Raw genomic sequence first — 25,709 nt, 5'->3', positions numbered from 1 at the left:
AGTTTAAAAGTAAATTATAGGTACCTAGAAGCAAAGCAATAAAAAATAGAGCCATTTTTTAAACTTCTTTCAGATAAAAGCTGTGAGTTAATTTTTTTTTCATTTCCTAAAAATTTCCTATCTTAACTCTTTGTCTGAGCATATGTACAAAAAAAGACAACATATAAACAGTAAAAATGAACAAAGCCAGCCCAATGAAACTCCCTGGTCATAAACCCCATGCTCCCTTTCCATCACTGTAATCAAGTACATGTTTAAAGGAACAAATGAGGCTAGAGCTGTTCTTTAAAGGTATAATTTTTTTTGGTTTGTTTTTGTTTTTTTATACAGTAGGGATTATAAATTCATAGAGACAACCCTCCACCCTGACTTTTCTCTTGGTAAAAAAATCTTCATTTCAGGTATAAATCTGAAAACTGTTACCTAAGAAGTTCTGTTATTGGTGAGAAGGAAAAGTCTTTTCCAAGTTAACCTAAAGCAACATAGTTAAAATACTTTTCAATTTTTAAAAAATAATATTAACACAAAAAAACAATGTTTTTCTTAAGGATTAAAAATAAGCATAACCTGCTTCTAGTGTATTCCTGGCAATATTTTTTTTTTTAAAGATTTATTTATTTGTGCATACAGAACTGGGGTACAGACCAGAGGGTCAGGGGCACTGAGAGGCTTCACCAGAGACAGAGTGGGGAACAGAACAGGCAGATCAACGAAGTACACTGCTGAGGGGAGCAGCGGGCGGGTCAGGAGAGGTCTGCCGCGCCATGTGGTCACCTCCGGGGCAGGCGGGAATCGAACTCATGCGGAAGCGGCTTTAGATTCTCAGTGTTGTGCTTACCCCGCTGCGCCACCAGGGAGGGCCCGCTGGCAATATTTTTTAATTGGTGATAGGTTTCCAGCACTGGCTGGATTTCAGGTATACAGTTTCACACCACACCAACCAGCAAATGTCTAGGCACCATCAACCCCAACTACCTGTTCCACCTCTCACGCTCTGGTAACCACCATTCTTGTCAATACCTAAGAGTTAGAGTTTTGTTTTTGTTTTGTTGTTTGTTTATAGTCCATGAATGAATGAAATCATAGGGTATTTGCCTTTCTCCTGATTTATTTCTCTTTTTATTGTTGTCAATTTTGAAACATCACTTAATAAACATCAATTACTTCCTAGATGGTGTTCAGGAAGTGGCTTACATTCACTCAAACCAGAATGTTATTGGATCAAGCAAAGCTGAAAATCACATGAGCCGATGGGCAGCTCGTGATGTATTTGAATTGAAACAGTTTTCTCAGCTTCCTGCCAACATAGCTGTTTGTACTTCTGAGGTAAGAATAACTAATTTGATGTCGTCTGTAATATGTTATCCCATTTTCACAGCAGTTACTAAATAGTATGCTCTATTAAGTTCTTCCTCAAATATAGATGCCCAAACTGTCACAGTGAGTATAAAACACCAAAGATGTCACATATTAAATAAGATAAATGCCTAATGCCATTGAATTGCTTAATAGTTTCTCTCAATAAAAGTTGCCAGATAGGAAGAATCTAAGGGAATCATGTATTTAAATCAGAACCAAAACTGTTTCCGCTCATATGGAAAAAGTAAAGTATATGATTCAATTGCCTCCCAAATTTTTCTTCTAAAATGAAGATAGGGGGCCCACCTTGGTGGCTCAGTGGTTAAAGCACAGTGCTACAAAATTAGCTGCAGCCACATCTGCACCAATTTCATTCCCAGCCAGGGAGGTGACCCACGTGCTGCTTTTCCTGTCTCAGTCTACTTCTCAGTGCCTGTTCTGCGCCCCACTCTGTTCTGGTGAATCCTCTCACTGCCACTGCACCTCTGTACTACAGTTCTGTATGCAAAAATAAATAAATCTTTTTTTTTTTTTTAAAAAAAAATGAAGACTGGGACTCCATGGTGGTGGAGTAGTTAAGGACAGCACTATCAAGCTATCGCCAGCCATTGCTGCACAAGTTTCAATCCCCAGCCAGGGAGCTGACCCATGTGGCACAGCAGACCTCTCCTGTCTTGCCCGCTGCTCCCCTTTGCAAAGTAAATCTTGCCTGTTCTGCTCCCTGCTCTTATTTTTTTGTGAATCCTATCACCCCCCTCACTTTTGGCCTACACCCCAGTTCTTATATGCATAAATAAATCTGAAAATAAAATAAATAAAATGAAGATACACACAGAACTAACTTCATATAGAATTCATATTTTTTAGCAAAAGGATTTTTATGTTAGAAGTAATAAGTACTTCCTCTGAGCCCTTTTTATTGAAAATTGCTATTACACAGAAATTTGTCTTTGTATAATTTTTTTTTTTTACACAGTCACTTTCATCAAAGGTCTAAAGAAATATTTCTTTATTATTCTTTATTAACTCCTAAAAGCTAAGTGTCTGAGAAGTAGTTTCTGAAACCACTGTATCTGTGGGGGTTTAAAGTGCATACTAGATAGCAGGGACACTGTTTCAAGTGAGTGCTATTGCAGATGAAATGGAGAAAGCCCTGTGAACTATCTTCCAAACTGTCTTTATTTATTTGTATTTCATCTGGTTGGACAAAGGACTTGGGTTGTTTTAGCAATAAAATCAGAACATAAATTAAAATTTATGGCGAAGGAAAATATACACTAAACTGGAAGCCCAAGACTGAAAGTTAGAATGCAAATATATAGGACATCATTTTCTCACTCAGATTGTCTTAGTGACACATTTGAGTTTCGTGCTATACCAAAGGAAGTAAACAAATTTTTAGTGTTTTCCAATTAATATATTTGGAAATGTGTGTGGGCAATTTGGGTGGTCACAGTGGTTGAGTACCTGACTAGCATTGACGTCTGTTGGCCCGGATATGAAAAGGCTGTCTTGAGGGATAGGGATATTCCATGTGCTAAGAAGTGGTCTGCCTAAATGCTGTGACACCCTCTTGAGAAACTGAGCTTAATGGTTGACCTTCTAAGGATGAGCAAGCTTCCCCTAGCATTGAAAGGAAATTGTGATCTGGGGTTTTTAATGAGGACCACAGAATCATATAGTAGGAGTCAGTTGTCTTATAATATCCTTAGAGTACATGTAGTAATGGACTCTTAAATGCTATGCTTTTAGCATTTTTCATCATAATGCTAAAGATTATGATTTTTAATCATAATCACAAAGACCCAGTGCCAGGAATACCATGCACGAAAACATTCTGTTGTGACCCACTTAATATTCTCATTTGATCTAGGAATATGCCATCTCTCAACCAACACTTTAGATAGCATTTATACACCTTGACTGCTGCTGGAGTTGCCCCAAAACAGGCACAAGTATGCTGGGTTTGTCAGAAATTTGCTTTATTAGAATCAAAAACATACCAAAATATTTTAAGCAACTAATTTTATTAGTTTTTTTTTAAACAATGACTTTTTTTTTTTAACTATGCCCTTTACTAAACAAATAAATTTTAAAGTGAAAAGATTAGGGTAAACCCCTACAGTAGAATTTAGTGAAATAATTTAGCTGGTTATTGGTCATTGGCATATCTTAATACTTCTCAGATGAAAAAATTGACAGCCGTATATTTCCAAACAAAATCATCCTAAAGAGCAACCCCTAGATCTAAAAATAATAATAAGTTCTTTTGGAACCTTTCTCATAAAAGTTGTGGTACGCCTGAGGAATGAGGAAAGAGCCTTTATTTTTACATTAGCAATACTACTAGGCTTACAATATTGGTTACAAAACCAATTATTAAATATTGATTACAAAACCAATATTTTTGTGGTCTGGTCTGCTGTCCCACATGGGTCAGCTCTCTGGCTGGGGATTGAAACTTGTGCAGCAATGGCTAGTGATAGTTTATGTGATGTTCTTAACTCCTCCACCACCACAGCGTCCCTGTCTTCATTTTGTAAAAAAAAAGATTTATTTATTTTTGCATACATTCTTATTAAGGTAGCTGGCATAATCTCATAAGAATCCTTTTCTCTTCACAATGACTTTTACAATGAGGGACATTTCTTACCAGGAAAATTGTAGTATCAAACCCCTGGGATTTCTCATGTCTTCCCCATCACACATAAACCAATTCAGTAGACCTTTTTTAGGGAATATGAAAAATACTGTTGTTGAGTGACTAAATCATCATTGATGGGGTCATTTAATAGAGTTAAAACTTAGTCTCTTCACTTTGCTTAACTGAACAATGCTGGGAGACACAAAATAGATAAGAAAGGGAAACAAATGAGAGTCACCATGGGAACCTGGCCCTGGGTCCACATGACCAATAGGGGCCTATTGTGAATTCAGAGGAATGAATGGGGAAACAGTGCTAACAGAACCAGGCTGGACACCTCCTGTGTGTAGGTCCACGAAACCTGATGTCTCAGCAGATAGCAACTTCCGCATCATAAAAAAGTACACACACACAGGTTGTAAAATGGTCCTGTAGACCTCGCCCCTCTAGGCTCCTGCACCCTTGCAGGATATTTCAATAAATTTGCCTTTTCTGCTCTCCACTCTGTTTCTGGTGAATTCTTTCACCCCTCCCCCCACTCTGTTGCCTCCAGCTGCACCCCAATATTAAACCCTTGCATAAAATATTCAGGAAAGCTTTAAATCTACTGAGCAGGAGTCCAAACCCATACCACCAAATTGAACAAGCCAATGGCAGTGTATATTAAAAAACTCATTCCCGTAACTGATTTCTTTAAACCTATATTTGATTCAGTAAAATTCCAACAGAACAAGGTTCAATCCCCAGATTTGACCTATATTAATTAATATGTCAGGTTAATAATAGAGCTGTACTTTAGCATCTTGAAAGTTGTATTACTTACAAACAGAAGTCACTCAGAAACATTATAAACTTAACTAAAAAAGAAATTTTACATATTAGGTAAGTTAGAGTTCATAAGTCCTATGTGACCATGAGAAAATTACCTTCTCTCTGTTTCAATTTCCTCATGTTTAAAAATAAATATACTTCTTATCCGAGAAGATTGTCATGAAGACTAAATGAGATGTAATACCTGCAAAATGCTCTGAGCAGTTCTTGAAATTCTGAAAAAGCATTGTCATTACTACCACTCTGTAAGACTGATATCAGATTTCTAGCTCCCCTTGAGGGTCAGGATCAGTCAACAAGGATAGGTATTCCATAGACAATTGTATACAACTACATTAACTATAAATAAATAAACGAGTGGTATTAGTGGATCTGGGCCTTTTGTGTTCTATTAAGATAAAGACAAGAATATTCATGCTAGGTTATTTTTTCAAAAATTTTTATGTGACTATTAAGTTTTTGTTTAGGAAAATAGAAAGCTATTCAGTACATTATAATTGACTTTTTAAAGGGTGTTCTCCATTAGAATTTAAATTATGAATCACCTTTCTTGTAACTGATAGATTAATTTTCTGTTTAGATTCACTAGCTTAAGTCACCACTTCTAATTCAAGCTATTTTCATAAGCTGCTGACAGACATTCAGATGAGTTAGATATCACTCTGTCATCAATCTAGCCCTTTAGCATGTTATCATAATTTTCTAAGTTCTCCTCATTATAACTCTTCTGGAAGTATATTTCAGGTAGTAATTTCAGGTAGATGAAATGGTAGTAGTGTTGTTTTTCTCTTTTCTATTTATAAAGCTGATTAAATTAAGGATTTCTGAAAAGACATCTCAAAACACTGCTCTTTCACTTAGGTGAGATATTCATGATATTTCAAACCATCTCAAGAATTTCTAAGAAGAAATGCTCACAATCACTGATTTCATCATATCTGGTCACTATAACTTCAACACCTTTAATGAATAGATCTTGAAGCACACCATCATAACGATTATGGTGACATGTAATGTCATTCACTAGGGGGTTTACAGCTTTCAGTGTGGTGGTAGGTGGTAATAGCTCTGAAAAATTTGTTAAAAGGTTATTGGAAGAAAAGAGAGAATAAGGTAAATGAAAATGAAACAAAGACAAAGAGATTCAGCCATAGTCTCTTGAAAAAGAGAATATCTATAAATCTCTTGTATATTGCAGTCTCAAAAAAAAAAAAAATCCCCACACCTCCTACCTACAGTATACTATCTTTCATCTGGGGCTCACCTCCAGAATCTTTTTGATTACTAAGAATTTTATTTTGAGTACTTCATGTCTGTCACCAGAGTTTCATTTGAGATCTTTCCTTGTGTTTGAAAAGATTGTGTGTATGTGTGTGTGTGTGTGTTTATGTATGCATTCATGCATGTGTGTGGTCTGTGTGTCTGCAGCCAGGTGCAGATGTGTCGCCCTCACTGCTCAAGGAAACAAAACAAATCCTACTTACTTGTTTGAAGTCCATAACAGTGGCCACAATGTGGAAGTTATTTCACTTACCAAGGAATACTGTACTTGAATCTAAGTTAGAGCCTTTAACTAACTGCAAAGGAATGTGCTAAATGGAAAATGTTTAAAATAATGTATACTGCAATTCTAGACAAAATTCTGTTCTTCCAGAGTTTCTCAGTTTGTTGTCATTAGTGATAACCAAAATGACAAAAGCTATGAACCTGCTTTTTCTTCTTAATACTCCATCATATATTAAGAAGAAAATAAAAGGTCCTTTCTTTTTCATGTTTCCTTGCAGTTTATAGTTTTATAAGTTAGTTCTAGCTATAAAGTGACTTTATGGATGCCTTAATTAAAACCCATCTCTCCTTAAATAAGTTTCTTTATTATTTAGTAATATAAACGATGTAAAGCTTGAATTCCTGAAGACAGCTTAATTTAAAAGAGGATAAGTCTGTTAATGAGAGGAGAAAACTGTGTGATTTAGATTTAAGCTCAGACCAAAAAGAGATGTTTTAACCATTTGAAGAAACTGATAATACCTTTATTAGAGCTAATTTATTCTTTTAATATGTGAAAGTATGTCACAAAACTTAGCTATACCTGTTTGTCATGTGGTGCCTCAGTTTTTCAATCAAATGCATGTTCTCAACTTGAGTTTACTTAAAGTTTTCTGAAAAGAAGTGTACAAAGACAGCATTCAATTAAGGATTACTCACTATGGCAACTGAGAGGTGGTTACTGAAAGGGGGAGGATGTATTCTCCCCTCAGTTTCCTGCCAGCTGTCATAGTCAACCTCTGCTGCCTGAATCCAAGCCAAAATATAGACTGTGACCAACTCTAAGAAACTATATCTGTATTTTTTAAATTGGTACAAGTATCAGACTATAAAAGAAGACTTAATCCCCTGAATTGGATGACAGACACTTGGCACTCTTGCCAGTGTTTGACAGAGAAATAACGGGTCGCTTTGTAGTAAAACCTGGATTAATAGTAAACCCTTCTTTATGTTATTGCAGTGTGGTGTAAATGAGAGAACTAAGCATGCTGTCAGCCTGGGGCGGGGGGGAGGGGGTGGCATGGGGAGAGTGCCTTTTATATAACCAGTGCAGGTTTAAGCACTGTTCAGAATACTGTAAATACAAAATGTTGTGTTGGTAAGAACTTCTCTTTCTTGTATTTGTATTAGATTGGCATTTTATAGATTACTTAGAGAAAGGATTTCTGTGAGCTCTAGTGGATTTGATTGCAGTGTGTTTATACAGCTTTTGGAGTCAGAGAGGAGGGATGGACTGTTTATAATGAGCAGACTTTGGGGAGATATAGCATTCCATTATCCTATTTTTCAGGATAGTGAATGGTGTGATGGTTTAAGGTAATTGCTCACAAATGACTGGTTTATGAAGTAGTCCAGTAAGTAAGGTTTATGGTTTCAGCATGTAATGGAATTAACTTACTGGGTGGGATTTCTCATGGTCTTATCATTTTTCTTTCTATAACTGTGTGTTACTTATGGTCATTGTAACAGCAAGTTTTTCTTCCAAATAATTTTAGTAAAAGTAGAGTTTTTAAATTGTGTGTGTTTATGATTGAAACTTATGTTTCTAGAATTGTAGTAGAAAAGATTTTTGTTGCTATCCTTAGAACTAGGATTTATTCAGAATGACTGTCATTTGCGAAGAACACCTGTCACCTAGACAGAAGAAGAATCTGGTATTAACTATAAACATATATTCCTATTCCCCTTATGGCTGGAGGCTATAAGAAGCTGTGGCATACTTCCTCACAGTGTTACAGGAGGTAGAGTAACAAGATACACTTAACTGCTTGCAAGAAAGGCACTAAAATTATTCAACATGTAATATTAGTATTTATTATTGTAATTAACATGATTACCTATCAGAAGGGGTGATGAGTGAAATTCCTTTTGTTATTTTCTACAATGACCTGCTGTTTTTGTTGCTAAGGGTACCAATAATAGACTATCAAATAGATATTTAGTCTACTTTTATAGGTAAAGACCCTAACCTGAACTATGACTGATTTACCATGAAAAATTATGTAGAAAAAAATTGAATTTGAAAGGAATTATAAACTAATAAACTAATTTGAAAATGGACTGATCTGACAAAAATCACCTTTGCTTTTTAGGAAGTAGTTTGATTTTAACACTTCTCTTTGGTAATTTTTTGACAGCATAGAAGTTAGATATAGCTGAATACTTTCTTTTTTAGAATAGCTTGAAGATTTTAAGTAGTTTAAAAAAAAGAAAAACTTTCTTCAAAGAATGCCTTCTTAAAAGCAATATGAAAGCCTAGACACATAAGACCTCATTGAACTCTGATTGACTCCATGTAGTGACTTAAAGAATGTTAAGCACTTAACAAACCTTTTCAAATTATATTTTATCCCTTTATGAAAACCATAGTATCGATTGGACATGGCCACTTAATGGAAACACCTATGGCCTTGTCATCTTGAGACTCCTGCCTCTGCACATATGAATTCTGAATTTTTATAGGATAAATAAAGCAGAATTACTAGGTAAAGGGACCACAGTATGTTAACATGTTATAATTTGAAGGGCTTTTAGAGACTATTTGCCAGGAGCTCTTGGCAAACATTTTATTTTACTGATTTTTTTTTAAATGAGGGAGTAAATGACTTCCCTAAGTCTTAGTAGTAGTCAGGTTAAATCCGTATAGTCTTTTAATCCTTCCATGTTCTCGTGTTTTTTTTTTGTTTTTTTTCCTTTCACTGCTTATCTTCTGTTTTGCTTTGGTAGCTTTTTACTTTTCCTTTATAACAAATCAATCTAGTTTTGTAATTAACTTTCCTGTGATAAATTATGTTCACTTTAGCAATTTGATAAACAATTCAGGTGGACTAAATTCATCCTTTCCTGAATAAAAATATTTTTTAGATAGCTAAAATTCTATCTGGATTCAAGAAAGATAGTAATATTTGGCAGTATCTACTCTGCCAAAGATATTTTGGAAAAGGCATGATTTTTTTTTTTCACTTTTTTCCCTTTATAGTGCTTTTTCACTATTAGGAATACCCTTCAACCTTAGTTTCCTAATCTCCTAAACTGCCAAATTTCCCTTTCAGGGTCCACCTGAAGTGTGGCACTTCTTTTATAAAGCCTGCTCCAGTTTCTTCTTAAGCCAGAAGTAAGCAGGACTTCCTTTCTTTCTATCTCACTCGATAATGGTAGTCTGCTTTTCTAAATTAAGACTTGCAAATTTTTGTTCCAGTTCTACAGGTACAGATTTTTCTCTGCTTTTCTAATAACTCTGGATTCTGAGGAAAACAGGATATATCTCTGATTCATTTTTGATAATCCTACTTGATAATTTTTGAATAAACTTAAATTTTTAGTTGTTATCAGGAGACAAAGAACCCTATCGCTATACTCTGAGAATTTTTAAGTGGTTTAAATTATTTTTACTCATGGACAACCTTTATGGTTTTCCTGGAACTCTTCTCTTGCCTTGACATTGTTCAGAGTATATTTAATCAGCTGAAGGAACAGTCCCTCCTATCTCAGTGAGAAATGTTCTCAGGTTTGTCTGGCAGTTCTGGTCTTCCATTCATTTATGCAGTCTATAATCCAACCCAGTTTCTCCCTAAGCTAGGAGTAAGCAAGTCAGATCTCTACTTCCTCCAGACAGACCCAAATCCAGTTCCACTTCTTGCATAGAGTGTTAGTCTTCAGATTACTCTATTCCAGGCTCTTTTCATACTCAGTCTCTGTGCCATTGGAGTATTGATAGCTTATGTGTATTTTCTTTCTTTTCATAACTTGTTACCAGCTGCTTAAGGATCAGGACCATGATACGAGCTTAGTCAAACGCCACCATTTTGGCAGGCAGTTTGTCACTGGTGATTCCTACACAAGACAAGGTCCTCACAATCGTTTTTACTACAAGTAAAGGCTCCTCAACTCTTGCCTTAATGTTAAAGCAGATATACTGCTAGAAAATGTAAAGATACATACAGTCATTGTTGAACGATATAAGTGGTGGTTGTCATCACCTTCTTATTATTTGTGTGTGTGTGTGTGTGTGTGTTGGCCATTAGGCTGAGGTAGGAGAGCCTCTCAAGAAAGAACGTGGAGAATGGCATCAGAAAGATAGTCCCACCCATATCTGACTTTGTCAGCCTTGCTCATCCAGCAATAATAAATATGAATGATCACTGTGGGGCCTAATTTTCTGTTGTTCAGAGTTTATGAAATAAATGTCTTTCTGAGTTTCTTTTACATAACAACCAAGGCCTGTTACAGTGTGGCACAGAACTGCTTTTCCAGGTGCATTCCAAGGCACTCATCCAAGATTATTGACAGTATATGGCAGGTACTGAACTAGACATAAAGATGGAAAGGCTCTTCCTAGTCAGCCTCTATATAACCCATTATCTGCTAGAGCACTTTTCACACTTACGTGATGTTAATGTCCATGTCTACAGGATGCTTTCAGCTGCATGGAATGATATACCCATATAAAAGGTCTCTATACAGTAGGTCATTGACTTAATTCACATAACAACAAGTCTAGAAAAGGATTTCCAGAGTTGGTGCTATGGCCCAATGATATCATAAAGATTCAGCCTCTTAGATTCTCTGTACTGCTTTGTTTAATAGGTAACTTTTAACCCCTGAACGTTTCATATTGCAGACTAACTCCTACCTCTCAAGAACTCATTTTCCCATACAAATATATCCAAGGACTGAAAGGTTTGGTTTTCTTCATATAGCTTTCCTTTTGTTGAGAAGGAAAATCTTACTGGTAGAACATGATTGATATGAATAATCTTTATCCCCTCAAAATCTGAGAGGGCACTCCATCTTTTTGGAGCATATTTCTTGAACAACCTTAATTTTCAATAGACAGCAAGAGGGCAGTGGCTGTTGGTAGGATGTTCAGTGTCTGCCACCATTCCTTACTGAAACTATGATACTCTTTTTGTGTTGGGAACTGAATCTTACTATATATTTATCCCCAGGACCTGTAACAGTATTTAGTAAAATATATATTCAATTCAAGTTTATGAATTTTAATTTAATTTCTATCAAACACTAAATAGTCTTCTCAAAGAGGTTCTATAATTGAAAGTGTAATTACTCTACTATATAAGTATAAATAAAACTACAAAGTGAGCTAGTGTGTTTTTATGAAATACCATTTTTACTTCAAAAATGACTGATAAACTATTTAGATTTGTTTATTGGCAGATATATTCTTTAAAATGAACATAGTGAGTTTGTCATTTCAAGAAAAACAATGAGCAGTAGTACTTGTTGCTTGATAAAATTCAAACTTTATATACATACATATATATATAGAGAGAGAGAGAGAGAGAAAGAGAGAGAGAGAGTGTGTATATATGAGGACAGGTTTATTAGAAAAGTAGGAAAAGAGGCACCTACCTAGTTATAGGTGGGCAGGAGAACTGCTAAAACTCAAACTTCCAAGTGAAAATTAAAATATTTCAGAACTAGTATCTGATATAATGACACTTTCCCAACACTTAAAGATTTTTCTGATGTATTAGGAGGTGATAATAATGAATATCATTCCAATATTATATAATTGAATGTGTCAGTATTTTGAAAAGCTATCTAATGTAATCATTATTTTCTAGATTACTGATGAATGATATTACAAAATCATGCATGAGGGAAAAGTTCAGCCCAAATACCAGATATCCCAATGAATTTTAAGTTTACTAATGTAATTACTGATCAGATTTCATATTTCACATGAAGTTTAACCTTAACTGAGTCACAATTCAATATCTGAAAAGACTATTAATAGCCTTCCCTTTTCTAACTACATGTCAGCATGAAGTCAGTTTCTTCACCTATATTAGTGCAAACCACATTGTTGCAACCAGTGCAGAAGCAGACATGAGAATCCAGCTAGTTTTTTATTAAAATAGACACTGAAGAGATTTGACAAAATGTAAAACATAGCAACTCTTCTAATTTTTTTGGTTTTTTAGATGATAAAAACATACTTTTAAAAAAAGTTATTTGGATTAACAGATAATAGATTTATTATTTTTAATGAATGAAGAAGTATTTTAAACTTTCAAAAGCTATCACCACATAAATGAGAAAGCTCATCATAGCCCTCCCTCAAAAAGCTTTAGAGCTGCCATCTTACACCTTACAAAAGTCACCTGATCTTTAAATTCAGTTCAGGTAGGACATGCTTCCAAAATTATATCGATGTGAAAACTTCACTCCATCTCCTGCATGCCTCAAGAAGGTATATCAGAATTGGAGGCAGTGAAAATGAGTGGTCATAGGGAAAATTCAACCTCATAATGTCTCATTGTCATTTGTCGCCCAGTAAATAGCAATGTTCTTCCAGAGATCCTAACAGTCTTGCTTTGCCTTGTAACTGAGTCAACCTGCACTTAGTAGACTATACTTGCTACAGCTGGGGGAGAGCTATGTAGGGTAGTGAGGAGCTAAGTTCCTGTGGGAAGTGTCTGCCACTGGAAATACAGACAGTGGTAGGTGTCTATACAGAAAGGCTTTGTTTAATTAATTTTCTTCCCATCATTACCACCCTTTTCTTATCTTTTCATATAATAGGTATTATAAAGCATTCAAGAAGTCATTAAACAAAATTATTTAGTAATAGAAATAAATAATACAAACATTTGAATTTGAGTCAGGCTACTATATGCCAAGACTCATGACCACTCACTGGAGGTTCTTTAAAGACTGGTAGAACTATAAATTTTAAATATGGAAGGAACAGATGGAAGCCACAGATCCAAACCCCACCCCCTAAATCTTTATCCCCAAATCCTTCATTATCCCTTAGGATAATTATCCCCTAGGATAATGAGGCTCTAAAAGATACAGAACCTCTTCAAGTTTACACAAGTGACCAAGTAAGGTTTGAACCCCACGACTTTTGGCATTGAATCCATTGCTTCCCCCAAGACCTCCAGTTCTGCTCAAGCGTTGTCTGTAGAAGACATTAAAAGGGATTTGCTCCCTGCCTGAGGATAGTAACAAACACTCTTGCTCCTTAAAGGCTGTGGGAAATTTAACAGCCACTGTCTCACCTGGCCCTTTCCCTCAGGTTGGCTGCTGTGGCAATATCTTCAGGGTAATAGACCCCAAGGAGATAGCTCTTACATTTCTGTTTGTAGTGTGTGTCTGACAGTATCACCTGCTCTCCCACAGCTGCCATTTGGTTTTGTCTTTTAGGTAGTTGGTTTTTTAAAAACATATATATATTTTTTTTCTTTACGCATACAGAACCAGGGTACAGGCCAGAGGTGCAGGGACAGTGAGAGGATTCACCAGAGACAGAGTGGGGAGCAGACAGGCAGATCGATGAATACACTGCTGAGGGGAGCAGCTAGCAGATCAGAAGAGGTCTGCCGTGCCATGTGGGTCACCTCGGAGGCTGGGGATGGAACTAGCACTGAAGTGGCTGCAGCTAGCTTGCAGTGCTGTGCCTTAACCCATTGAGCCACCAGGGAAGGCCCTTAGATAGGTTTCTTGAACAATGAAAAATGGACTGCTGTGAATAAAAAAGGAAAAGTGTACTCAGGGGAATCAATATGTATTTGTCATTTTGTGACTCACTCAGAAAGCAAACACGTGTGCATGCGCACACACACACACCTGGATTTCTTGATGGAGAAAGGCAAAACCAGTTACAGGGTAATGTCTCTCTACCCATAAAAAAAGTTTGGATTTGAATTTAAGTGTTTTTTCAGGTTTGATTATCATTTTAAAGACATATGCAGAGAAACTGACTTCAATGTATATTTTTGATAGGCCCTCTATAATTTGTTTACTTTTCTCCAGAGAGTGAAGAAAATTCAGGGGTAGCTCACAGTTGTCTTTGGTTTCTGTTGAGTTTTGAAAAAACTGCATTTGAGTAACATTTGTGACCTCCAGGAAGAAATCTTGAATGATTACTTTGAGGATAGGAACTTTTCATACTTAGGTAAAGAGCCTTAAAGGTTTTTGTTATTTAGACTCTCAGATGCCATTTGAATGAATTTATTTACATGTGCTGTATGCTTTAGTAGCACTTTTAAGTCCCTGCTCTGCAAAGACAAGCAGGTTTATAACTTTTTATGTGTTTACAGGTTTTGGCCTTTCCCCAAAGAAAGATTGCTTTTTTATTCTTTTGTTTGAACAGATGTGTGAACAAAAGCATTACTGCCCCTCAAACTTTACTGTTTAAAGTTTAATGAAGAAAAAAATGAAAGTGTACTTGATGTTTTTAGACTTTATGGCAGAGTTGATGTGATCAAGTCAATGTGAGGGCCTGTGGCCACACGACATAGCTATATGTGGCAGTGACTGTAAGTGGTTTGTGAAGCCCTGTGCTATTCTCAAGAAAAAGGTGGAGACCAAAGAGCTTTCCTGAGATGGGCCGATTTTCTAGTGATTCTATAATCCAGACTTGAATTAATCTTTCCACTCTCTGCAGTAGGTCAGAGCCATCATGATCTTCTGGGGTCTTTGAAAATCTCCCTCCTGTTTCAAATTTTCTCAATAACTAATTAAGCCTAGTTATCTGACATGGAAAAAAAATCAGTAAATGTGGCTGTTAAATATACACTGCTCTCTTTTGTAGTGTCTGTTCTGTAGGTGTTTCCTGGAAAACCATCTGGGCATGAAACAGTACTATACCTATAGTGGGTCAAAAGACAGTTCCAAGATGAGGGACAGGTCAGATCTCTGGGTTCACACCCCTGCGCACAATTGGAAGACCAGTCAGTTGCTCAGAGAACAATAATGATGGGTTTTATTTAACAAACAGGGGAAATAGTATCTAAGGCCACAAATGGACAACTAGCTCATCCCAGATATTGTCCCCAGTGTCCAGAAATCAAAACAAAAAGCCGCTTGTTCAGAATGGTACTATTCTATGAATGAAGGCCTAGAGCTTATGGCACACTTGCTCGCAGTGGGCCAGAATCCAGTTCAAGGTGGCAGCTGGTGGCAGGTCACAAGTGGAACTGCGGGTATGCCACCACAGCTGCTCATAGCAACATCTGAAGGCTGGGCTAGACAGTACTGGATGCCAGACTGGATATCAGCATCAGGAGGCAGAGGCAGTGCTGGACAATCAGAAGCAATAGGCAGTTCTCAAAGGTCACTTGTCCCAGTGCTAGACAGCTCTGTCCAATAGTGGCAGTCAGCACCAGTCATTAGGAGGTGATATCAGAGATACCAATGTTATTCGCTTCCATCAACAACAAACAGCTCTTTGAGAGTCCAGGCCAAAGCCTGTGGTGCTCTTAAGGCTAAGTCAGAGGCATGGCAGGTGCAGCCAGCAGTTTCCTGTGAAGGTCTGTGGCCTCCCTTTTCAGAGTTCTGCTAATTATCCTTTCTTTTTTCTTCAGAGATCGAGAACCAAATACCCATTTGGCTTCCGCCCTGCCTTATATCCTCTTTTGTGACTTCCATTGAAACCTGATTGGATTCCTTGTAATCCTAAATACTGATTGCACAATGTAGCACCAATCATTCTTACTTTTTGATCCAAATAATTAACTAATGAGCTGGGCTTGAATTTGTTTTTTCAATTAGGTTGCACCTGTTCGGTCCATTCTGTAATCCAGGTGCTAAATATAAAAGGGAAAACTCGATGACTACACAGACCCAATCTGCTCTGACCTCAGAGCAGGCTCAAGGTCTGGGGGGCTCCTAGGAGCCAGAGCCAGCCTCAGTGGGGTACAAGGCTCTCTGCACCCAGTATACCTTCAGTGGCACCAGGTTTACTAATATAAAGGGAGGGGGGACTGTGACAGCACTGGGGCACCGATCCCAGCTGCTGCAAGGTGGGCTCCACTGGAAGGCTGCCATGTTGGCGCAGGAGTCCAAGGGCCTCTCTACTGCCTGGGGCTCAAGGCAGGAGCTGCACTGGAACCGGCCCATGTGCCTTCCTGCAGCCTTGAACCAGGCAGGGGCAGTGGGGCTTCCTGTTGCCCACTCTTCCAGAGTTTGCTCCAACTTAGGGCAACTTAGCTACTATAGTCCCAGTGGGGCCGCATGCCCTGGAGTGGCGTGCTAAGGTAACTGCTGCCATCTGCATCACTGCCAGCCTTTGCCACCAGGACCACTGGTGGTGGGAAGTGAAAATGCCCACCACCTGCTGCTGCCTGCTGCTGGTTGTATTGCCTGCAAAGCAGTATAACTCTGGAGCCAAATGCTGGGACCCTGAGGCAGGGAGGGCTCCTCTCATGCTCAAACCCAGCTAGCCCAGGGCAGCCATCAAGCCTGGGCCCACTAAGATAGGCCTCCATATAGTCATTCTGCAGTCTCCTGCTGCAAGGCATCATGGAGGCAGCCACTGTCTAGAGGCAGCACTTCTGGGCAGCTGGCAGGAAATTCTGACTGTTGCCACCTAAGTAAACCTCTGGGACCTCTGCACTCAAACTCAGCTGGCATGAGGGACAGGCTGCCCATAGGCAGCATGCCCTTGCAATAGGAAAGAACTCTACCACTGCCACTTTTAGAGAGGCACTGCAGCAGCTACTACCTGCACATGCCACCACTGCCACTCAGCCTCCAGGCGTTCATGCCACATGGCTTTGGTTTCAGGCTGGCAGATCCACATCAGAATTATCTAGTTAAGCATTTTGATAATTCTTGGCTACCTACTGTGGACAAATTACCCACCCTATCCAGCTGTTCTGCTTGATTATCCACTGTTCCCCTCCAAGCTCCCTCCATTCTATGGGGGCTATAGATGACCAGAGGAGAGAGAATCAGCATTATCTGCACTGCTGCCCATGTTTCTGTAGGAACTAGCCTCAAAGAGGTTTAGAAAGGTGCAGAGATTACAGTTCTTCAGTAACTTACTTTAAAATTATAACTTGTTTTAAAGACTGTTAACAGAAAGGCAATATTTGGACCTTGAACATTCACTGCACTAATCCAATGAGACTGATTTCATATGTAGCAGAGTAAATAGAAAAATGCTAGTGAGGTGGGGGGAATATTCCATATTTTATTTATTTTTCTTGGTACACTAACATCAATGATTACTGACTGGCAAATTTTTAAGAGTCTGTTTTATTTTCCGTAACTTTCATTGAAAATCTACATATACTTTATATCTTTTTTAGTTACATCTTTCAAAAAATGACTTGATTCAGTTAAAATAATTCCAATTAACTGACATCGAAAACCTTGAAAGATAGACAGTGCAATGCACATTGGAGCTTTTGGCTCAAAGGAAAATAAGAGTATTTACTACCAAAAATAATTTGTTTCATACTATTCATCTAAAGATAAGGAATTTAGAAGTACCTACAATTTCTCAGAAATAAGTCATGCAGGGGCCCCCTGGTAGCACAGGGCTTAAAGACACAGCACATCAAGCTAGCACCGGCTACTGCAGCACGGGTTCCATCCCAGCTGGTGAGGGAGCTGACCCACACGGCACAGCAGACCTCTCCTTTTTCATACACTGCTCCCCTCAGCAGTGTATTTCAGCAGTTCTGCTCCTCACTCTCTTTGGTGAATCCTCTCATCCCCCCCCCACACCTGTAGTCGACACCCCAGTTCTTTTATGCATGAATAATAAATTCTTAAAAAAAGAAAGAAGTCCAATATAAAATTATGTATAGTTGACTAGGTCTACTGAGAATTCACTTTGGCTACTATAGGAATTTTTCCCTACAAAAGTATCCTCTTTATTATAATACATATATTACAGCTTAAAATAATTATAACTTATTTTATAGAATATACATTTTAAATGGTAATTTTTATGACTTATAGATTTAATGATTTTATAACTTATCAAGATTAAATCACAGCAGATATTCATGAAGTTTTATAAGTAAGACATTTCCAAGTTAAACACTTAATTGTGGGAGACTATTTTGGCCAAAACATATTAGAACAATTATCACTTATATAAATAATGTACATTTAATTTTTTTGGTTGAATTAAATAATTTTACATTATGAAATCTGTAATAGCAAAATTGTACATGTAATATATCTATTTAAATATCTAATTATATCAGTCAGGTTACGTTTGATTTTTTAGACATGTTTAACTGTGAGCTGAAGGAAGAGTTTTTCTCCTTTACTTTTTCAATACTCAACTGAGATCTGTAGAGTATGTATAATGTCCAAAGGAGGGAGACATATTACTACTCATAAATTAGAATTATTACTTAAATATTTTCTGGTAAATTCAGCTTCTTAGGTAACTCTTTATATTCAACTAATTGTGTCACCAAATTAACTTTTAAACTGTATATTTACATTATCTAGACATGATTACTATACTCCTTACACTTTTTTTTTAAAGATTTATTTATTTATGCATACAGAGCTGGGGTACAGGCTAGAGGTGCAGTGGCAGTGACAGGCTTCACCAGAGTCAGAGTGGGGAGCAAAATAGGCAGATCGATGAAGTACACTGCTGAGGGGAGCAGCGGGCGAGTCAGGAGAGGTCTGCCGCGCCATGTAGGTCACCTCCAGGGTGGGGATTGAATTCATGCTGAAGTGGCTTTAGTATCTTACTGCTGTGCTTTAGCCCACTGCACCACTAGGGAGGGCCCACTTATTTTTATTTTTAATAAAGATTCCATAGATTGATTTTTCTTATAAATAATGAAGCAGAAACACCTAGCAATAACCAATAATTCCTGAAAATAATAGTGAACATAGCAATTACTTATAAATAATACTTTGTGTCGGCTTTTCTAAAAGACATATCTGTGGAAATATTTAGACTGTACAAAGACTACTCAAAGCTCTTGCCTACATAATTATTATAATCACATTGTTTAGATAAAGGAAATCTTCATATGATTTATAGAAAATAAGGGTACTTTCTCAAGGTAAACCTTGATGGATAATTGAAGAAAAAAATTTTTAAAAATTTATTTATTTACACATAGAGGAACTGGGATGGGTACAGAGTAGAGGTGTGGGAGGTGAGAGGATTCACCAGAGACAGAGCAGGAGCAGAACAAACAGATTCACTGAAATATACTGTTGAGGGGAGCAGCATATGGGTCAGGAGAGGTCTGCTTTGCCATGTGGGTCAGATCCTTAGCTGGGAATCAAACTCTTGCTACAGTGGCTGTGGACCACCTCACAGTGTTGCGCTCCAACCCTCTGCACCACCAGGGAGTGCCCTAAGAAATATAAGAAACGGCAAAATTAAGGACTGGATTTCTACTTCATGTTATGGTTATCAGATTTTCTATCAAATACAGACTTAGTATGCCCATTACTGGCCATTTTACCCTATGGAAGAAAAGAGGTGAATTTATTTTGCTTTCTTAAGTATCATAAGCAACTTCAACTTTATTATCTATTGTAATATCAAGGAAACATAGTATTATCTTTTAAATTCCTAATCCAAATCAGTTCACTCAGTTTCATTACTTAAGCGTTTATTACTTGGTTACTTCATCCTGTTCCCTCAGTGTCATATCATTTTAGAGCTTTGACATTAGTGGTAAATAGTTTGTGTTAATTTCCATAACCTGGAATCTTCCCTTGTAACTTGCTTTATGGTAAATTATGGTTCCCTATAATTTCAGCTACACTTATTAACTATTAGTATCAGCTATTATAAAGGATACTAATTTACTAGAAAGTGGTAAAAATAGTTTTTATAATAAGAGCACTGAGGTGTTTATTAAATTAACAAAACAGAATTTTCTTTCACAGCCTTGTTTCAGTGCTGTGTAGTGAAATATCACACTAAAATGAAAGTATGAACCAACATATTTTAAAAATAGAAGATATTGAACCCATGTGAGAGAGGAATGCTTTTCCCCTTTTATTATTGTCAAAAGTAATCAGGCTTAGACCCTCCCTGGTGGCGCAGCGGGTTAAAGCACAGCACAAAGAAGCTTAAACCACTTCCGCATGAGTTTGATTCCCGCCTGCCCCGGAGGTGACCACATGGCAAGGCAGACCTCTCCTGACCCGCCTGCTGCTCCCCTCAGCAGTGTACTTCGTCGATCTGCCTGTTCTGCACCCCACTCTGTCTCTGGTGAATCTTCTCACCCTCCGCATCTCTGGCCTGTACCTCAGTTCTGTACGAATAAATAAATAAATCTTTATAAAAAAAAAAGTAATCAGGCTTAAAAATACAGAATATTTGACAAAAATTAAAGATCTGTGTATCTGATAGCTAGATTGTAAAAGCTGAATTTTCCTGAGAACTTATAAGACCAATTTATGAAAAATTATCTGTACAAAATCTGAGTGATGTAATGCTTCTAGAGTCAGAAAGACCAGGATAATCTTGTAAACAACTGAAAACTGCTCAGGAGAGAATGTTCTTGGATGCCCCAATGTGTCCTCTTTTTGCTTACTTTCTTTATCTTCATGTAAACATTTCCACCTCTCCTCACAATCATGGGGTATTATTTCTTGTATGTCATCTAACATGATGAGCATTTTTCTTAGAACTTTTAAGCATTAATCTTGTTCTCCAGTGATAAAAATAAAAACATCAAATCGCTTTTTAAAGATGATGATTTTCTTCTCTATTAGAAATATTTCCAGATTTAAGAACTTATGTTTACTAAGGAACATTTTTTAATATTTCAATAAAATCAAACTAAGTGTAAGTTAAAGGTAAATTATTAATTAAAAAAGAAAAAAATCTGCATGCACCATCTTTCTAGTTTCTTCCACCATCCTGAGCTCTATTTCTCCCTGCCTCTGGAACATATGAATGTTAGCTTTCTTTTTCTCCTCAACACTGCTACCACCCCAAAGTAGCCACTTAAAAAAAAACCTGGATTTTTCACTTTAAAGATTAGGGACCTGTTTCCTGCAAGATGGCAGCAGAGTGAAGACGCCATAATCACTACCTCAAAACTCACACAGGATTATAGGACTGAATATGGTCTGTGGACTTCCATACTGTGACTTTCAGCCCAAATGAGAGCATCCTGGACTCACTAGAAGGAAGATAACTGAGGGAGAATTGGCATTTGGGGAGAAATAGAGTTTGGGGAGTTCTGATAGGGAATCTCCAATCTGCTCCAGGAGCGACCAGCAACAAGCAGCCAGAAGGAGACCTGCCTCCCTTCCTCCCCCCTCGGCCTGCCCTGGAGATAAGGAGAGACAGCATAGCTGGGTGAACAGAATTCCAGCTGCAAGGAAAAGCTGCAGCCCCAAACCTGGAATACACCCAGGTGCTAAGACCTGGGAGGGGAGCTAGCCAGAGCACCCAAGCGCTCAGGCTCTAGAAGGAGACTTGCTTCCCTTCCCCTCTCGGCCTCCCCTGGAGATACGGAGAGACTGCACAGCTGGGTGAGTGGAATTCAAGCTGCAGTGAAAGGCTGCAGCCCCAAACCCAGACAGACCTCTCTGACACCCAGGTGCTAGGACCCAGGAACAGAGCTCTCCAGGGCACCCAGGCACTCAGGCTCTAGAAGGAGACTTGCTTCCCTTCCCGCCTCGGCCTACCCAGGAGGTAAGGAGAGACAGCACAACTGGATGAGCAGAATCCCAGCTGCAAGGAAAGGCTGCAGCTCCAAACCCGGATCGCCTGGGAGCCCAGGTGTTAGGACCCAGGGGCTCGCCCAGGCTCTAGGAGACTTGCTTCCCTTCCCCCATTGCCCTGCCCTGGAGATGAGATGAGGAGAGACAGCTCAGCTCCATGAGTGGAATTCAAGGAATTCAAGCCGCAGTGAAGACTGCAGCCCTGAACCCAGGTCTCCCAACCTGGATATCCTGCTTGCCCAGGTGTTAGGACCCGGGAGCTTGCCCAAGTGCCCAGTTACTAGAAGGAGACTTGCTTCCCTTCCCCCCTCGGCCAGCCCTGGAGATAAGGAGAGACAGTACAGCATGGTGAGTGGACTATAAGCTGCAGTGAAAGGCTACAGCTCTGAACCCAGATGGCCTAGGCGCCCAGGTGATAGCACCCTGGATCCCGCTCAGGTTCTAGAAGGAGACTTGCTTCCTTTCCCCCCTTGACTGGCCTGGAGATAAGGAGAGACAGCACATCTGGGTTAGTGGAATCCAAACAACAAGGAAAGGCTGCAGCCTAGATCCAGGATCACCCAGCTGCTAGGACCTGGGGTGTCCTGGCACAAGGCACTAGGAAGTGTCTTAAAAGGTTTGCTTCCCTTCAGCCCGCCCTGGAGATAAGGAGAGACAACTCAACTCACAGAAGCCTGAAGATTTGTGAGCCAGAAAGTTTCACAGTACTCAGAAAGTAAACAAAACCAGTGACCAAGTCGATCACAGGCCCAGCTGTAAGGACACTTACAACACTTCTAATGTGCCCCAACCCCAACGGAGACATTTAAACATAGAAGGAACCCAGGACATCAGAGGCTACAAAAGCAGCAGGCATCTACCAGAGACAAGGACTCAAGGTGTTACTGGGAGAAACCAAAACACCACAAGAGACTCTGACTATTACTGGCTGAGATGACAGTAATAATAATTCCACATAGTGGGGGCTGCAAAAGCAGGAGATATTGAAACAAAGCACAACTCAGAATACCCTCCACAACTGAAGTGTCTGGAAGTCCCTTAGCCACCCCAAAAAGAACATCCAGGAAGAATGCTGGTCAATAATAGCAACACTGTGTCTCAGCGAATAGAAAGTATTAGAAAATACACAACAGGGAAAAGAAGACAAATACCCAAGCAAGTCCACAGGGGGAAAATTCACCACAAAAAGATCAGTCACCAGAAAGCACGAAAGAAATAGAAGAACTGCTCAGCCTATCAGATAGAGAATTCAGAATCATCATGATAAAAAAAACAAAAAGAAGATGAGAAGGAAAAAAATGATATGAAGAAAGCCATCAAGGAATTGAAGAATGCAAACAAGGAAATGAATGAAAGAAATGAAAAAGAAAAAAGATATGAGACAAGCGATCATCAAACTGAAGAAAGAAAATGAGACACTAAAAAAGGATATAGAAGAAATGCAGGCGATGAAAAGGTCACTAGAGGAGATACAGAATGCTGGAGAAAGTAATGAAAACAGAATAGATGAAATGGAAGAATGAATCCGCACCCTTGAAGACTCAGAAATAAAGAGAATTAAAACAGGAAAACAAAGAGAAGGAAAAGGAATGAAGAAACACTTCAAGAGCTATCTGACACCATTAGGAAAGGAAATATAAGTTATAGGTATCCCAGAAGGTGAAGGAAAAGGCCAAAGAATAAAGAAAATATTCAAGGAGATAATGGAAGAGAACTTCCCTAATATGAAGGAGATGAAAGTAGACATCCAAGAAGCAAGAAAAACAACAAACTACCATGACAACAGGAGAAATACAGCAAGACATATAGTAAAACTTCCAAGAATACAAGACAAGGAAAGGATGAGAATGACAAGAGGGAAGAAACAAATAACCTATAAAGGGAAACCGATCAGGCTAACCTCAGAATTCTCTGAAGAAACACTATGGGCAAGAAGAGAGTGGAGGGACATACTCAACAAACTCCAAAGCATTAAATGCCAACCAAGAATACTCTACCCTGCAAAGCTCTCCTTCCTCTACGAAGAAAGAATAAAGACGTTTTCAGGCAAACAGAAACTCCACAATTTTGTCATGACTAAACCTCTACTCCACAAACTACTACAAGAAGCCCTCAAGCAAAATCCAACAGAAGAATGAACAAGAACAGTTCAACACAAGGAATAAAAATACAAAAGGACCAAAATGGCAAATGTAGGTGCCAGTATATCATATTATCTCTAAATATAAATGGCATAAATTCATCAGTAAAAAGACACAGAGTGGCAGGATGGATTAAAAAATAGAACCCAACGTTGTGCTGCCTACAGGAAACATATCTAACTACAAAAGATAAAAACAGATTAAAATAAAAGGATGGAGAACAATCCTACAAACAAATGGACCAAAAAAGAAGGCAGGAACAGCTATGCTTATATATGATAAAATAGACTTCAAACTAAAAAAAGGTTAAAAGAGACACAGAAGGCCACTATATTATGATTAAGGGGACAGTACAACAAGAAGACATGACAATCATCAATATATATGGACCAAATGAAAGAGCAGCAAAATATATCAGGAAAACTATTGTCATCTATGAAAATGTATATCAGAGAGAATACATACATAGTAGGAGACTACAACACACCACTCTCCACAATGGACAGATCAACAACACAAAAAATAAACAAAACACTAAAGCTAAGAACAAGGACCTAGACAACATGAGTCTAACAGACATCTATAGAATATTGCACCCCAAAAAATCTGAGTACACACTTTTCTCAAATCCACATGGATCATACTGGATCATAAGATAAATACCAATAGATACACTAAGATCAAAATCATATCAACTATTTTCTCTGACCATGAAGGAATCAAATTAGAAATAAACCATGTTAAGAAAGCAAGAAGCCCAACTACCACGTGGAAAATGAAACCCACACTACTGGAGGACCATTGGGTCAATGAGGAGACCAAAGAAGAAATTAAAAAATACCTGGGGAGGCCCTCCCTGGTGGCACAGCGGGTTAAAGCACAGCACAAAGAGGCTTAGACCACTTCCGCATGAGTTCGATTCCCGCCTGCCCTGGAGGAGCTCTACATGGCGAGGCAGACCTCTCCTGACCCGCCCGCTGCTCCCCTCAGCAGTGTACTTCATCAATCTGCCTGTTCTGCTCCCCTCTCTGTCTCTGGTGAATCCTCTCACCTTCCGCATCTCTGGCCTGTACCCCAGTTCTATATGAATAAATAAATCTTTAAAAAAAAATACCTGAGGAAGAATGACAATGATGATACAAGTCTCCAAAACTTATGGGACACATTAAAAGCAGTTATAAGAGGAAATATATAGCATTACAGGCTCACATAAAGAAACAAGAAATAACTCAAAGAAACAACTTAGTCTCCCACCTTAAAGAGCTGGAAAAAAGAACAACAAAATAACCCAAAAGCCAGTAGAAGACAGGAAATAATAAAAGTCATATCAGAAATAAGTGAAATGGAAGTTAGGAAAACAGTCCAAAAAATCAGTGAAACCAAAAGTTGGTTCTTCGAGAAAATAAGCAAGATAGGCCACTAGCCAGGCTCACAAATAAAAAATAAGAAAAAGCACAAATAAACAGAATCATAAACAAAAGAGAAATCACAACAGATTCAGCAGAAATCAAAAGAATAATCAGAGAATACTATGAACAACTATATGCAAACAAGTTTGACAATTTAGCAGAAATGGACAAATTTGTACAACTCTGCAACCACCCAAAGCTAGATAAAGAAGAAATAGAACAACTAAAACAGGCTAATTACAAGCAAGGAAATTGAAGAAGTAATCAAACCTTCCCTAAAAATAAAAGCCCAGGACCAGATAGATTTACAAATGAATTTTACCAAATGTTCAGAAAAGAACTAGT

General features: G+C 38.2%; 1 protein-coding gene across 2 annotated transcripts in view; it reads left to right on the top strand.

The window, feature by feature from the left end:
- ERCC6L2 (excision repair cross-complementation group 6-like 2) overlaps positions 1 to 25,709 on the top strand; it is a 115,001-nt gene that overhangs the window by 73,975 nt on the left and 15,317 nt on the right. For both annotated transcript variants that reach the window (XM_012726625.1, XM_012726624.1), the window contains one exon: positions 1,172 to 1,326. In XM_012726625.1, coding sequence (XP_012582079.1) covers positions 1,172 to 1,326 — 155 coding nt within the window. The remainder of the gene's footprint in view (positions 1 to 1,171; positions 1,327 to 25,709) is intronic.

The sequence above is a fragment of the Condylura cristata genome, unplaced genomic scaffold, assembly GCF_000260355.1.
Source record: "Condylura cristata isolate star-nosed mole 26May11 unplaced genomic scaffold, ConCri1.0 scaffold00017, whole genome shotgun sequence".
Classification (NCBI taxonomy): domain Eukaryota; kingdom Metazoa; phylum Chordata; class Mammalia; order Eulipotyphla; family Talpidae; genus Condylura; species Condylura cristata.
Note: the sequence above shows the minus strand (reverse complement) of the source record. Positions and strands in the feature narration are given on the sequence as shown.